General features: G+C 47.7%; 1 protein-coding gene across 2 annotated transcripts in view; it reads right to left on the reverse strand.

The window, feature by feature from the left end:
- Slc13a4 (solute carrier family 13 member 4) overlaps positions 1 to 14,711 on the reverse strand; it is a 40,670-nt gene extending 25,959 nt beyond the window's left edge. The window contains exons 1-2 of one of the 2 annotated variants that reach the window (XM_021164923.1): positions 13,934 to 14,711; positions 8,236 to 8,364 (exon numbers count right to left, since the gene is read on the reverse strand). In XM_021164923.1, coding sequence (XP_021020582.1) covers positions 8,236 to 8,364; positions 13,934 to 14,032 — 228 coding nt within the window. In that variant the 5' untranslated portion in view covers positions 14,033 to 14,711. Of the gene's footprint in view, positions 1 to 8,235; positions 8,365 to 9,768; positions 9,808 to 13,933 lie in introns of those variants that run through there. The other variant, XM_029478148.1, reaches the window with a different exon arrangement.
- Positions 14,712 to 15,891: the final 1,180 nt, after the last annotated feature.

The raw sequence follows: 15,891 nt of genomic DNA on the forward strand, positions 1-15,891 counted from the left end.
GAGGAGGAGGAGAAGGACAAGAAGAGGAGGGGAAAGAGGAGGAGGAGGGGAAGAAGAAGAAGAGGAAGGAGGAGGGGAGAGGGAGAGGGAGAACAAGAAGAGGAGGGGAAAGAGGAGGAGGAGGAGGAGGGGAAGAAGAAGAAGAAGGAGGAGGGGGAGAGGGAGAGGGAGAAGAACAAGAAAAGGAGGGGAAAGAGGAGGAGGAGGAGGAAGAGGAGGAGGGGGGGAAGAAGAAGAAGAAGAAGAAGAAGAAGAAGAAGAAGAAGAAGAAGAAGAAGAAGAAGAAGAAGAAGAAGAAGAAGAAGAAGAAGAAGAAGAAGAAGAAGAAGAAGGAGTTATATATCTTGATGGCGAAGATCAAAGTTGCCCCAAGGAACTCAGCACCCCTAATCAGTAGGAAGTAGTCCATGCAGTGCCCTCTATCAGGTCAAACATCCTCAGCTGTCCTTTCCCCCAGTTCTAGTACTCACTGGCTTGGAAGATGTAATGGCAGAACCTGTTAGAGTTACCTGCAAAGCAGCACTAGGTTCTAATGGGACACTCCTCCCAGGAAGAGCATATGGATCTGTGATGAGGTGGAAACTCATTGCTTCCTCTGCCTCTGGGTTCTGTGGCTTTCCTTGGGGTGCCACACTCTTGACCTTGGAGTGAATACATTTTTGGAGGTTGCATTTTAGAAGAGATGGGTCCCCTTGAAAAGATGCCACCACAGAGGGGTACAGTGAGGAGCCTGGGCTCTGGAGATTAGCCTGTGGCTGTTACCCCTGCCCCATTCCCACCTGTCTCACCAAGGAGCTACAGGCTCCAGGACAAGCTAGTGGACTCCATATTGGTCACGCTGGCCTATGAAATAGCAAGAGCAGAGATACATCACTCATTAAATAATACTCATGGCCTTGGCAGCCTTGTGTAAGACAGGACAGCTGGGCCCTGAGACATGATTGGCCAGAAGTACTTATCAAAGAACTCAAAGCCAGGGGTTGGGGGGTAAGACTAGAGCTCTGGTAGGTTAGCACAAGCAAATTAAGAAAACAAGAAAATGTCAGGAGGGACAGGCCAGACCTGGAAGAGATCCCTCCAGGTCTCCTCAGCGAGAGGGTCTGCTCCAAAAGAGCCATCGACCTGGGGGACCAAGGCCACAGGATGCCTGTGTTTAGTCTTCTGTTAGGGAATTGCAGATGAGATTTTAGTTAGCTTTTAAACGTAATTTCCCTGGGCACAAATCTACTGATTACTACCTGGTCACAGCTACCTCTTTACCTGCAGTTTTACTTTTCTGTGGTTTTAGTGACCTGAGGCTAAGAGTGGTTGAAAAATATTAAATGGAAAATTTCAGAAAGAAGCAACCCCTACGTTTTAACTTGTACTCCTCCCAGAGGACTATGAATTCTCCTGCCTCTTATTTGGCACATGGGTTAGCCCCATCTATCTACACTGTCTAGGCTATTCTGCCAGTCATATAATAGCTATATTAGTCATTAGAATTACTGATGTACTGTAGCACCGGTGTTCACGTGACCCATAGTTAATGGTGAGGAGTGGAGTAAGATAGCGGTGGCAGCAGGCTTGAGCTCCCGAAGGACATGAGAACTCTGGCTCTCTGTGGCAAAACTGCAGGGCACCAAGAGACATAATTTATCTAGCATCTGATGCTCCATGTTTCTAGGCAACCACAGGGAGACTTGGGACATAGTCCCTATGTATAATGTATAAGTGTGTGTGTGGGAAGAGGACTATGAAGTATCACTTTAATTAATTTTTAACTTTTTTTTTTAAGTGGGAGGAAGGAGATTGTGGCTCTGTTCCAAGAAGTCTGAGAATGGAAACCCAGATATAACTTCATCTTGCTGTTTTCCTCACAAAGAATGTGGGCCTTAACCTCTCTTGGGGCAGTCCTCTTGGTGGGGGTGGGGTGGGGGGCGCGGACAGATGGCCGACTTCTTGTTCTTGCCTGTTAGTGGGTGCTGTGATAGGCACTTTCACACCAAGAACAGCACAGGGGCCTCACAGTGCCTATGGGAGCCAGGGTAGATACTTCCAATTTGGCATGTTTTACAATATGGGCAAATTTCTCATTGAGTCCAAAGCTTGCTATCTTTATTTTCACCAGGTTGGCTGGCCAATGAGTTCCCCAAATCAACCTTTCTCTTACCTACAGTAGCAGGGTTCCTGATACCTGCAGCCACACCTCATTGATGCTGGAGATCTGAACTCAAATCTTGCCTCTACAGAATATTCTCTAACTCATTAAGCCCCAGTTTCCATTCTATGGTGGACTGCATTCATAGCTATTTTAGAGTGCATAAGGTCTGTGGGCCACAGGTTGGACATACCTGCAACATTAGACCCAGAACTGGATGTCTGACTCAGCTCTCCATTAACCCTGAGCCCTGTCAAAGCCAGAGACAGCACACACCCTGGCTAGTGTCTAAGGAAGACACCACAGTTGCCATGTCTGTCCCTCTTTCTGTCGTTCCCTACATGCTGTGATGTCATTACACTGAGAATATCCTGCAGGGGCTCCAGCCCCTTCTCATCACCTGATCTTCCTTCCTGGGAACACACTGTAGCAGCATATTTTAGGGCTAGCCATGTAAAGGAAGGGACCAGGGATCAATCCAAGCAGCTGGCACGCTAGGCTCCCATTCCCTACTTGAGTAGGCCTTGCTCTTTCTCCTGTTCTGTGTATTGAGTATCTTAAGATTGGGTTTAAAGAAAAGGTACTGAGTCAGGTCTAGTGTCTGTAATACGCATCTGTAATACCAACTGAGGCAGGAGGATTAAAAGGTTGAGGGCCGCCTGGCCTACATAGTAAGATTCCCCAACCCCTTAACAAATAAATGAAGAATTACAGAAAGAAAAAAAAGGAAAGGAGAGAAAAGGTATTGTTGCTTCTAAAAATATTTGGGTGTGTGTGTGCAGTGCAGGAGAGATGGTTCAGTGGTAAAGAGCATTTGCTGCCTTTCTGGAGAACCTGGGTTTGGTTTCTAGCACCTACATCAGATGACTCACATCTGCCCATAACTCCAGCTCCAAGGGATCTGACAAATCTCTGGCTTCAAGGGCACCTGCATGCACACAGACTCACCAGCCATACACACATACACATAAATAAAAAATAAAAAAATTAAAAAAATGTAAAACTCTCCCTTAGCAGGAAGACCTAGATGGATATCCAGGGAACCTCAAAGCTGGCCTAGCTTCTGTATGGCTGGAGATCTTGACCTTATCCTCCAGTTTCTGACCTGGGACTGTGTGACGTGCTCAGAGTAAGGAGGCTGAAGCAAGGGCTGGGCTCTGAGGCCAGATACGAAGTTTGGTCTGGTGTTGGCTCAGAGAAAGCTGTTTGTTCCACAGAAACATGAAGTTAGCCTCAAAGGCTACAGGGTCTACACAGCTTTACATCAAGTCTGGCTATGAAGTTCAGCTGAGGCTGATGGGTAGGCTGAATTTATGACAGATGGCCCACCTGATCTGCAGCCCGCATCCCTGAAGGACCTGCATGCAGGAAAAGGGTCAGCCTCCATGTGGAACAGAGGCCTTTCTAGCCTTGAAAGTGGGGTGGGGAATGCCTCCAGGGTTGAACAAACAGAGATAGCCAGGGTTTGTCCAATAGGCAGGCATCCAGAGGGTCAGGAAGACTGGGAGCCAGCAGGGAAGCAGATTGATGACATCAGACTCCAGCGGGACATGGCTGCTATCCCAGAGGGGGTCACCTCCCTTTTCTCTTGCCCTGGCAGGACCTTGAATCCTTGCCCAGTGAGGCTTGCCCAGCAGCTTGCAGTGCAGGGACGCTGGCACACTGATGGGAGAGGATGGTGGCAGAGGGGGGCTGTGCACAGTCAGAACATGCAAATACCATCTATCAGAAGTAATTTCTGCGCCTGGACTTCCCAGTAGTAAGAGTGAGAAGACTTTTAAAAGACAAATCTGAGGTCAGTAAGAATCACGGTGGAGTCCAAACAAACAAAATGAAACACAAACACCAACTAAAATTCAGATTGGAGTCCTGCCCACCAGCAGAGGGAGGTATTGCTGGGTGCTCATGGGAAGATTGTAGGAGGTATGGGGGGAATGTTTGGAACGTTACCCTGTAATCTCAGCTCTCTGGCAGCAGAGACAGGATGACCATTGAGGCCAGCTTAGGCTACTAGACACAACGACCTAGTCAAAAATTAAATGGCAGAATCCTAAAGTCAAGGAGGCTTTAGTGTCTGATCATCTGCCAAGGCACCAAGTCCATCTCTAGCCTAGTGTCCCTGGTGTGGTCATTTGGCTCGAACCTCCTGGAACAGGAATATGAGGACTGCGCCCAGCAGCCAGTTCCTGAGTTTCCCTTACACTCGGTCCTTATGGTGGCGAGCTCCTTCTAGCCCTGTCATTGGTTTGCTTGGATTGAGCCCACCATACTAGGCCCAGACGCCAGAAACCATGTCTCCCTCAATCGTTTCTTCATTTCTCATCTTCCCAGGGCCCAGATCTTTGATGTTCTGGCCAACTCCCCTCTGGAAGAGCTCCCTGTGCTGACTGAGGTGCTGAGCCCATCACTGATTAACTAAATGGAAGCTTTTGGTACAGATGGCCCAGGGACCAAGAGTTCAGGTTTTAGAATCACACACCCCTAGACACAAGACCTGGTTCTATTGCTTACTAGCTGGGCAACCTTGGGTAAGTTACTTAACCTTTCTGAGCTGCAGTTTGCTCCTCTATAAAACAAGGGTAGAAAACTGTGGCTCCTTTTTGAAGATTAAATAACACAGTGCTGGGAGATGATACTCCATGGAACCTGGAATAAGGCGAACAGATCAGGGATGAAGCCCCTTTCTCCAGCTCTGTGGCCTGAACCTCTCCTCTTAGTCTCTGCTCCTGGGCAGGGATGTAGGCCACCAGCTCCCCTGGTCCTCTGGTCACTGGGCTCACAGCACTCACACCCAGTGTTTTCCCTGGGATTCCCGCAGCAGAAGTCGGTCATGGAAAGTTTCAGCAGCGTGATGGAGGCAGTTCCTTATAACAAAGCCATTTCTTTCTGTGTCTGTATCTACAGCTATAGCTCTTCTAGCCTCTTATCGGACTGGTTCTGTTTTTTTCTCCAGCGCTCTGGCTCCTATAAACAGCTTCACACAGAGGGGAACTCAGGACGGCCACAAATAAGACTTGAGTGGGCAGAAATGGCATATTTACTTCGATCGCCCTCTGGGTACTGTACCATCCGGACTGGAAGATCTAGAACTCAGAATCCCAAGGGAATGATATGAAGGACAGAAGCCACAGGTCCAGGTCCTGACCGACCCCATTCACAGGCTTTCATGGAGGCCATGCTCTTTCCAGCCCCAAGGAGCAACAGAAACTGAGGCCCGAGGCCCGAGGACACTGAGAATGTGTGTCTAGAGAAGGCTACATCTGTTATATACCACTTAAAAAATGGTGCATGCCATCAAGGTAGCTCAGAGGGAAGGGAACTACTCTTAGGTGAAGTCTTCAGAAACATTTTACCAGAGTGTAATTAGTCATAGGGTTTTAAGGGGAAGGAATGGAGAGGCCAAGTCCCAGTGAGGGGAGGGTAGAGCAGGACCTGGGTTAGGAACTGCATGTGTAGACGGATGACCAGGAGGCTCCTGGGGAGAAATACCTTGCTTTTCCCTGTGAGCCATGATGCTGGTGTCAGGGCATACCTAGAGAGGGCGGAATGGGTGTTTCGGCAGCAGCTAGCTGACCTACAAGGCTGTGACCTATGTCCGCTATCCTGTTGGTATTTTCCTTTAATCTAAGGTCAGCTGAATAGACTATATTTGGACTGAGCTATTCCTTATACCTCAATTACTAAACAGACCTGTCAAAACCACCTAACGACACAGGTGGATTAAGATTTCTGCCTCAAATGATAAAACAGGTCTTCTTAATCCCACCCTCCCAGAAATAGCAATATTTCTGATCACACATGAAGGCTATTCCTTTCAGGTTAAAAAGCCCCCTCCCCAAACCATTGCCTCCAAAGAGTCTCCCCACTTGTTTGGCCTCTGTCTCTGCAAAGGGGTGGGTCTTGGATAGCTGTCGATACCTGTTGTCTAGCTTCCCCTTTCCCTCGCCCCATGAATTTCTAGTTCCACAATTTTAAAAGGAAACATGCAGAACAAGTTTGTATACTTTTCCTGTGAAAAGCTTTCCTTAAGGTTGATGGTTCTTTTAGACACGAAATCCCTCTCTTCTCACTCACAAAAGAAAGTGTGTGTGTGTGTGTGTGTGTGTGTGTGTGTGTGGTGGTGGTGGTGGGGGTGTTGGAGAAACTGCCTCACTGACTGGGTTTTGTATGTGCCTCCTTTTTCTAGCCATGTTACATACATATCTGTAAGGACAAGAACCCGCTCACAGCTTCCCTGCTACGTAGCTTCACAGCTACGACTGCTCTTAGACCCCCTCATAGAAAAAGGAAAAAGAAATCTAAGGCAAACTAACAAAAGCTGGCCAGTCAACTTTATCCCATCGGAAAAGAAGCTGTTCTACTGGTGACCAAATACAACTGTCAAGGGAACTTTCCAGAGTGCTCTGTTGTCAGACAGCGTGCATGGGATGGGCCTAGGACCCTGCACCTGTGTAACAGTTGTGCAGCTGGGTCTTCATGCAGGGCTACTGCAGTGGAAGCAGGGGCTGTCTCTGACTACATTGCCTGCCTTTGGATCCCTGTCCCCTAGCTTCAGTAAAAGAAGATGAGCCTAGTGCAGCTTGGTATGTCAGGGCTGGTTGGTACGCCAAGGCTCCTTTCCTGAGGAGAAGGGGAGAAAGGGTGGATGGAGGGAAGGGAAGATTGGAGGGAGGGCCTGGGAGGAGAGGAGGGACGGGAAACTGAGATCAGAGTGTAAATAAATAAATAAATAAATAATGAATCAGCAGAATAAATGGCTAATTGGAAAATAAAAAGGAATGTTCTGTTGTTCAAGGTTAAGGCAGCCTATAAGGCCAGCTTCATTCTTCCTCATAGCACACAGAGAGATACCCACAATTCCTAGCAACTGATAACACTATGAAAGGCCTATATATGTTAGGGATTTTTTTTGTCTGGTAGAGTGAATAATAGAACAAGCTCTGCAATGTCATAGGTACAGCCTGCCATTTCCTACTGTATGATTGGGCTACATTTAATTCTCTAAGCCTTTCCTCCTCAGGGAGATTGGAGCCATTAATACCCATTTCCTAGAAATCTTGAGAGTTCTGTATTAAATAACGGGCGAGCATGGCACTTCTAATGTAGTACCGGTTCTTAAAGGGACCCAGTCACCTGCTCTCTGCTTGCCTCCTGTGCATCTTCCCTGACTACTTCAGTCTTCCTCATCAGACACCCTAGGTGAAGACCAGCACCCCAACAGAGCCAGATGATAAGGAAGAGGCTCTCCATTCACCTCCTCCTGCCCTGCAGGGTTTTTTGTTTGTTTGTTTTTGTTTTTTGTTTATTTGTATATTTGTATGTAGGCTTTGCCATGATATTTGGTCACAACCAGGGGTTGTCACCAGCAGTTTCAGTCTGAGCTTTGCCGAATGCTATAAAGTGAACAGAGAGGGCTGGCTGCAGGCAAAGAGATCATGCAGTGATCTGGAGATGGGGAGGAAGACTCGAGAATGTGTGGTTTTGTCTTAGAGGAGGAGGAGAGAGAAGCCAGCACACAGGGAAACAGAAAATCCCTGGTAACAACTGAGCACCTCCTTCGTATGAGCTCAACTATAGGAGGGGGAGCCCAGCAGATGGGAGCCCTGCTTCCTGTCTGTGTGGGTGCAGTCGGAAGGACATACACTGAAACAGACCAACTGCTGTCTCCTATAGGTACAAATCAGAAAGCCATAGCACCGCATGCCTTCAATTCCAGCACTTGGGAGGCAGACGCAGGTGGAGTTCTAGGAGTTCAAGGTCAGACTGGTCTATGTAACGAGTTCTAGGCAAGCTAGGGCTATATAACGAGACCCTATCTTAAAAACAAAAAAAAACATAAACAAGAAACTTCAAATATAAGGAAAAATTGTCTGTGTTTACTCAGGGAAGGCTTCCTGGAAGTGATGAGTTTTGAGCACTCTGAAGGAGCTGAAGGTAAAGGCAGAAGGGGAAGAATTCAGTGTCTGGAGAAGCAGATCAAAGCCTAGTGCTCAGGAGTCTCTCCTCCCGTCACATGCTTATGAACCTCCTGTCCTCTGGCCTCCTTCATCACTCCAGCAGACCTGAGCACAGGGTTGGGTCATGAGGGGTCTAACCTCACTGGATCGGAGAACACCGAAGAACGGGTAGAGGAAGGCAGGCACGAGGGCTGCAGCTCCGAGAGGCACGGCCTCAGACACCCAGTACACAGCGGTCACAAGCAACACGTAAGCACACGCAGCTTCCTGGAAGGGTAGGAAAGAGGTGCTTAGTCATGGGGACACTCGTTACCATGAAAACTCCAAATGAGACCCAGGGCCAAAGCAATGGACACTTAGACCCCATGAGGAAGCCAGGATGCAGTACTGGGAGATGCTATGCTGACATAGGCCAGTGAGGATAGTAGCCATCCTTTGTGGGTGAAAGGATGACTGCTCACTGGAAGGCCCCAGGGTGGGTGACATATCCAGGTGGACCCTGGCTTTGATAGAGTCTAGCTCTGATGGTTCTTAAAGCACTACAGTGTAGAGGGTCCTGGTTGATTTTGAACATAGCATTTGGGGTCAGGTTCCCAAACTATAAAGCTGGAGTTCAAAACTTTAAGCAGTGCATATTTGAGTCAAGTTGTTGAGACCCTGGAAGTCCCTGTGGGTAGCGGAAAATAGATCAGTGTGCATATGATTGGTTCACATGTGGGGTCTGGGGGCAATCATCCTAAACGTCAATCCAGGTCTGCAATGTATGAAGATTTGGGGGGCACCTTGTATATACCCACCGAAAGGAAGTGGTTTGGTAAGACGTAAGATTTTTAAAACATCACACAAGGTGGGCTCCATACTATGTTCTCATAGCCTCTGGGGTGGGCTTCTATCTCAGGACTCCTCTAAGAGCCCAGCACAGCCTCGAATCCACCCTGTCTCCGGCACCATTAGACTTACATTCGGATGTTAACATTTAAAATTTCCTTTGAAATATAAGCGGGCTCCACCGTCTTAAAGTAAGTACAGTTTAATTCTCTTGCTTCAAAATATTAATTCAATACATTTAATTCAGTAAGTTTTGTTTTGGTTTGATTTGGTTTTGGTTTTGAGGGACAAGGTCTTGCTGTGTTGCCAGGCTGATCTCAAACTTAGGTTCAGGTGATCCTCCCAAGTCAACCTCTGAAGTAGCCAGGACGCAAGGCTTGCACCACCATATCTGGCTTAGATGTTAATCCAAAGGGTTGTTAGGCAAGAACTGTTGGCTATTTTCCCCTTCAGTTCTCAGCCTGAGCATATACCAGGGGTTGGGGGTCTGGTGTAGACTGTAGGGGGATATTCAGCAATCCCCAGTATGAGAGGCTCATTTTAGAGGATGAAGAACAGATTTGTCATTTCTTAGCCTTGGCTCTAAGCACACTTGGGATGGGCTCACTCTTTCTTTGCTCTTGGGCCTTCCTGTGCGGTACACTGCGTAGTAGCATCGTTTGCCTCTTCCCACTTAGCTATCATAAGTACCTCCTTCCCTGAGTTATGACAGTCCCAAAACGGTGCTCACCGTCCTTGGAGGCCATGCCCATGGCCTGTTGCCACAGAAACATCTTTCTACAAAGGGAATAGAATACTATCCACCTGCTTGAGATGGGAGGGTGGGGAATCTGGAAAACTTACCAGCATTTTCCTCAACTCATCAAAACCCATGCTGTGCAACCAAAGAGTGCAGAGGGTAAATAAAGACATCTTTTATCAAAACCCCACCCTTCTTGGCCCGAGCTTCCAGCATGCCGACTCTCTGAGATCTTAATAATTGTAAACTTCCAAGGTGCAGCGAGGACAGTTACATAGAGAGCCCAAGCCAGCTGTTATTCTGTCAATGTTTACATAGGGAGCAGGTTTGGCCTGGCTCCAGTCGGCTTGCCCATCAAGGAGCATGGTGGACCTTGCTCAGATCCTAGACGGGTGAGCTGCAGTAGGAGCTTTTGGCTGGCTTTGCTGGAAGGGACCTTGCTCCCTCCGGATAGTCACGGATTACGGCAGGTTGACTTTAGGAAACGGGAAGTGAGCCCATTGTTGACTGTTGCTCCCACTGAGATTTCCTCTAGGGTCAAAGGCTCAGATGAGATAAGACTTCAGAATTGCCAATAACATAATCGAATTGATACTTTCTGGAAAAGGATGCAGTTTAGAGAAGTGACCTCCTCGTGCTCCTTGTCCTTGGAAGCCATGCCTGTGGCCTGATGCCACAGAAACACTCTTCTTCAATGGAAATAGAATTCCATCCATCTGAGTGAGATGGGAAGGTGGGGGATCTGGAAATTTCCCACTGGAAATAAAGTTCCATTTCCCCCTTTTGTGATAAAGAGACAGGAGGAAGAGTTTTAATTCCAGGTTAGAACAAAATGGCAGAATGTGGTCTGTGCCTCTCCGGGATGCCCTTATCCTGTTACTTTACAGGGCCCTAATTTAAGTGACAAGAGGAGAGGTGGGGGAGATAGATTGTCTTTCTGCTGTGCACCATTTGATTTGAATTGGTAAGAGTTAGCTAGGCAGAGATAATCTTTTCAGCTGTAAATATACCATAAGTATAAGCTAGTAGAACACCTGTCTCCTGAAGTATTAAGAACAGGGTAAACAGCTATTGGTTTTTTTTCCAGCTTTCTTTAGAAGGATGAAGGATGTCTTTGGAGCATCTTTTGTTTGCCCACAGAATCCATACTACTTTCTTTCTACCACTTCCCAGCCCTCTCTACCTTCAGGTGATGGTGGGTTCAGGTGCCCCTGGGACTCTATAGAGCTCCTTGCTACTACTGTGTTCTGCCCCTGTACCTGACTAGACTCTGTCAGGCAGATAAATTTATGCTGGTGAACAGGTGACCCCTCCCCGTGTGTGTGTGTGTGTTGTATGTGTGTGTTATATGTGTGTGTTATATGTGTGTGTTGTGTGTGTGTTGTGTTGTGTGTGTGAGTGTGTTGTGTTGTGTGTGTGAGTGTGTGTTGTGTTGTATGTGTTGTGTGTTATGTGTGTGTGTTATGTTGTGTGTGTGGTGTGTGTGAGTGTGTGTGTGAGTGTGTGTTGTATGTTTGTTGTGTTGTGTGTGGTTTGTGAGTGTGTGTTGTGTTGTGTGTGTTGTGTGTTATGTTGTGTGTGTGTGGTATGTGTGTGTGTGTGTGTGTTGCTCTGGACACCCAGGTCCCACATAAGCCCCAGGTCAGAAATATCTTTTATGGAAAGCATTTATGTCTTTTTGCTTCTGCTTCAAATTTGTACTGAAACCAGGCATGGGAGGGGGACTGTGAGTTTGAGGCTAGCCTGGGCTACATGGCAAGACACTGTCAACAGAACAGAACCAAAACTCAACAAAGAAAACAAAACTTTCAAATGAACAATAAAAGGGGAAAGTGTTTAAAGTAGCTTTTCCCTAAAAAGACAGTCTCTACCTCAACTCTAACTTAGGTTCCCTTTCCAGGAAGTTGACCCTTCACCCTTCACTCACTCAAACCTTATCAGAAGGGGTATGAAGTCTGTTCATCTGCTGTCACAAGTGACTGAGGGTCAGGGTGCCCCCTCCACTAGAGGCGCTGAAGTGTTCAGATGCATGTCCTTTTTGGTGGCTCTTTGCTGGGGATCAAGTCTAGGGCCTTTTGTGTGCTAAGCAAGTCCCAGTCTACCCAGTCACAAGCTCCGGCCCTCTCCTCCTCTTCTGAAACATCATGGAGCCCAGACTTTAAAGAATTGGGCAAGGAAAGAGGAAAGGCCATTTTGACACCTTCTAAAATATGGCTGCGAACTGTCACTTCTTGGAAGAATTAGCAAACCGCAACCTAAGGGTCCCGCCCAGATACTCGGCTGCTGCTCACAGTCGCAGCCCAGAATAAGCAAGCCCACCTAGGAATTCTAAGGATTTTAGTATCAGGATCTCCAAGTTGGGTGCAAGGGGTGGAAGGTAGGCAAGAGATAGAAGCAGGGCTATGTACCTACTTTGTGCTTCCTGTGGGCCCTAGTTAAGGTCCTCAAAGATGAAGGCTATTGGTAGCGTATGAGGAAGCAGGGCTTTCTAACACTGCTTCAGAAAAGAGGGTAATGTGTCTCTCGTGGGAATTCTCTTAAACTAAGCTGGCATGAAAAAAAATGTCACTGGACTGTGCACAAGGTCCCCAGCAGAGGAGCTAGAGAAAGGACTAAAGGAGCTGAAGGGGTTTGCAGCCCCATAGGAGGAACAACAATATGAACTAACCAGTACCCCCAGAGCTCCCAGGGACTAAACCACCAACCAAAGAGTACACATGGAGAGACCCATGGCTCCAGCTGCATATGTAGCAGAGGATGGCTTTGTTGGACATCAATGGGAAGAGAGGCCCTTGGTTGAGAAGGCTTGGTGCCCCAGAGTAGAGGAATGCCAGGACAGGGAAGTGGGAGTGGATGGGTTGGTGAGCAGAGGGAAAGGGGTTGGGATAGGGGGTTTTTGGAGGGGAAACCAGGAAAGGGGATAACATTTGAAATGTAAATAAAGAAAATATATAATAATAATAATAATAGAATCAACAAATGGGACCTCATTAAAAAATGTCACTGTCAATCACTGTCTGCTAATCCCAGACCAGAGTTAGTTGGTGCCTCCTTGGCAGGCTGGACTATTTATTTGCTAAAGATTTAAGTCCGCTTGTATTTAACTAGACCGTGATAATCCCCTCTGTTTAACTTTTTAACCTTAATCTTGGTTACCCAGTCCCCCAGGGAACCGTGTGAGAAATATTCTTGTAGTCAACCTGCCTCAGCTTATTTTTCCCCCTAAAGTCTCAAGGACTATGTCAGCTGGAGGGGTAGCTATACACCCCCAGACAGGCGAGAAGAGGGAAGGGGAGGGGAGGGAGACCAGGGAGGTACAAGGGGCCGACTGAATGCAAACCAAGCTACAGCTTCTTTGTTCCCAGTCTCCTGCTTTATGGTCTAGAGTTCCTGGGCTTGCATTTCTGTTTTCTTGTTGCGTCAGGTCTGTTTTTGTTTGTTTGTTTATTTGTTTGTTTTGTTTTATAAAGAGCAGAGACATATACATAGAAGAAACTGATAGTCCAAGAGTCCTAAGCATGAGACCAGAGTAACAGGCTCAACTTCAATATGCCCTTCCCGAAGTTTGCATGGAAAGTTCAGGATGGCTTTTTTTTTTTTTGGATTGGATATTTTCTTTTTCACATTTCAAATGTTTTCCCCTTTCCAGGTCTCCCCTTCGGAAACCTCCTATCCCATCCTCCCTCCCTCTGCCTCTATGAGGGTGCTCCCCCACCCACACACTACCATCCTCCTGCCCTGGCATTCCCTACACTGGGGCATCGAACACCCTCAGGCCCAAGGGCCTCTCCTCCCACTGATGACCAACAAGGCCATTTTCATATTCTGGTTGTCAGAGACTACCATGACCAGAGGACAGACTCCCTCCCAGTCCCAGCATCCCTTTCTGGGTTGATAGTGAGGAGCCTTTTACATCTCTAATGGCTGTCACTTAAAGATAGGTTGAGAAACAGGGCCCCCCTAGCCTGTCCATTCTATGGGTTCGACCTTATTTCCTATAATTTCTTTTTCAACATGACAGTCCTTTCAGCCATGGTTTCCCAGTCTATTGGGGAGGGGGCAGCGCAGAATTGGAGGACCCATCTTGAGACAGAGGGATGCAAATGATAGTTTTAAGGAAGAGAGTACTTTGGTCTCTTCCAGGTAAGTGTGATGATTCTATCCAAATCTCAATGAAGTCCCACAAGCATTCCTCTTCCCTCAGATCTCCCTCCCTTAATCTCCCGCTCCCACTGATGCCCTGACAGGAGTTGGCAGGCTGCTACTTACGCTGGTGGGATAGATGGTGGGCAGAGGCAGCAGCAGCAGCGGCACACAGATGACCAATAGCAGCTTTCTCGCTTGGAGAAGGCCCTGCAGCAAGCCCATGGTGGACCTGTCGGGATCCTGGATCGAGTCCTCAATGGCGTCCTCCTCTGTTCTGCACTATGCTCCCCTCTCAGTCCAGGAAGACTTCACACACCTTCCCTGGCTTCCAAGAGTTAGTCCTCTTTGGTCTCGGGAGCAGAGAAGCAGGGTGGCTGTACCCAGTTTCCACAGAAAGCTGGGCTGCTTGCCTTTTGCCTTAGGTGAGGTTGAGCAGCATAGTGTTATGGCCATCGAAGAAGAGCCGGGAAAGGCTTACACACCTGAGTGCTGGGCTTTCTCTCTGGTTAACAAGAGGGTGGCTTCATTCTAGACGCCAGAAAGAGTCCTCGGGAGCAATGAGCTTGCGGCTACTGGTCAGTATTGAAGAATAATTTAAAGCTTAAAAACAAAACAAAACAAAACAAAAAACCAAAAAACACAGTAGCTTTTCTTCTTTCTGGTGACCCGTTTTGTCTTACCTCCGACCTGGCTGACTGTTGGTAAAAAAAAATCTGTTGGCACCTTCCCTTAAAGCCAGCACTGGTGTTAGTCTGAGGCCTCAGACTGGGAGTGAGGGTGCGCGCTCTCTCTCTCTCAGTACCTGACACCTTAATTCTGTTTAGATTTCTTCCCTTCAAATTGGGCTCCTACTTATAGTTTTCCTGAAGTCTGGACTTCCAAAGCAGCCGTGAAGAATCTCTAAGACATTCCTTTTTGTTACAGGACTAAAACTAGCCAGAGGCCCACCTTTAACTTTTTTGAACCAATGGGAGAGGGCAGAGGGCAGCGTTTCCGCCCACTTCTCAAAGCCTATCAGCAAGTTGAAAAGAGTGAGCCAATATCGCATCTGAAGGCGGCCCTTGATTGGTCTCAGCAGGGGCCTGCTGCTTTGGCAGAACCCAGGCGGTTCTCTTGTTTTTCCATTTCTCAAGCATCCCAGGGGTTGGATGTTGGTCAGCACCTTGAGCATAATCCCACTTCCCCAGCACTGCTCTGTTGCTTCCAAGCATGGGACACAGCTTTCTTGGGAGAGTCACTTGCTCACCACTCAGGAAGATGACCCATCTGGTGGCGGGGAGAATACAGACATTCATTCTAGAGAAATGTGACCTGGACTGAACAGTATTAAGCTCTCCTTCCAGGCAAAGTTTGCTTCTTGGGCACTGGCAAGGTACAAAGGTCAGAGGCAGCAGGAAGAATGAACCTGGAGGGAAGACCCTGAGATGCTTGGGAAGAAGGGAAAGGCTCCCCTCTGCTCTGGGAGAGTATAGATGCCTGTCAGAGTGGGTGTCTGTGCACCTCTCTGAGGCTCTTTACCAAAGAACAAAGCAGGTTGTTCTTGGTGGAAACACAGGGGAGAGACACAATGGGAGCCATGGGGACAAGGCTAATCAATAGTCATACTGCTGTATAGCCCTGGCTGTCCTGGAACTCACTTTGTAAATCAGGCTGGCTTCGAACTCAGAAATCCGCCTGCCTCTACCTCCCCAGTGCCGGGATTAAAGGCGTGCACCATCACGTCTGGTTATTTAACCTTTCTTTTTTTCATTTTCATATTCAGAAAGGACAGATTTGGAACGAGACGAAAAAGAAAAAGAACCCCTCCCCCCAACTTCTTTTAAGTGATGGTCTTGGCCGAATCAACTTGATCTGTTAGCTGCAGAGCTAGATCTTGTGAGCCCACGTTCTTTTTGAATTCACAGGATTTGTGCACCTTGTGCAGCCATAGCCCTTTGAAGTGATCCCTGGCCTAGACGTAGAACATCCAGAGAAGTGGCTCCACAAAACCAGTTCTCCTTCATCGTCAGGGCCTGTCACATGATGGACAGGCCTTTGAAGTCATCTAGTGATTGTATGATAGGGTATGGTGAAGTCACCTC

Source organism: Mus caroli, chromosome 6, assembly GCF_900094665.2.
Source record: "Mus caroli chromosome 6, CAROLI_EIJ_v1.1, whole genome shotgun sequence".
In the NCBI taxonomy this organism is placed as follows: domain Eukaryota; kingdom Metazoa; phylum Chordata; class Mammalia; order Rodentia; family Muridae; genus Mus; species Mus caroli.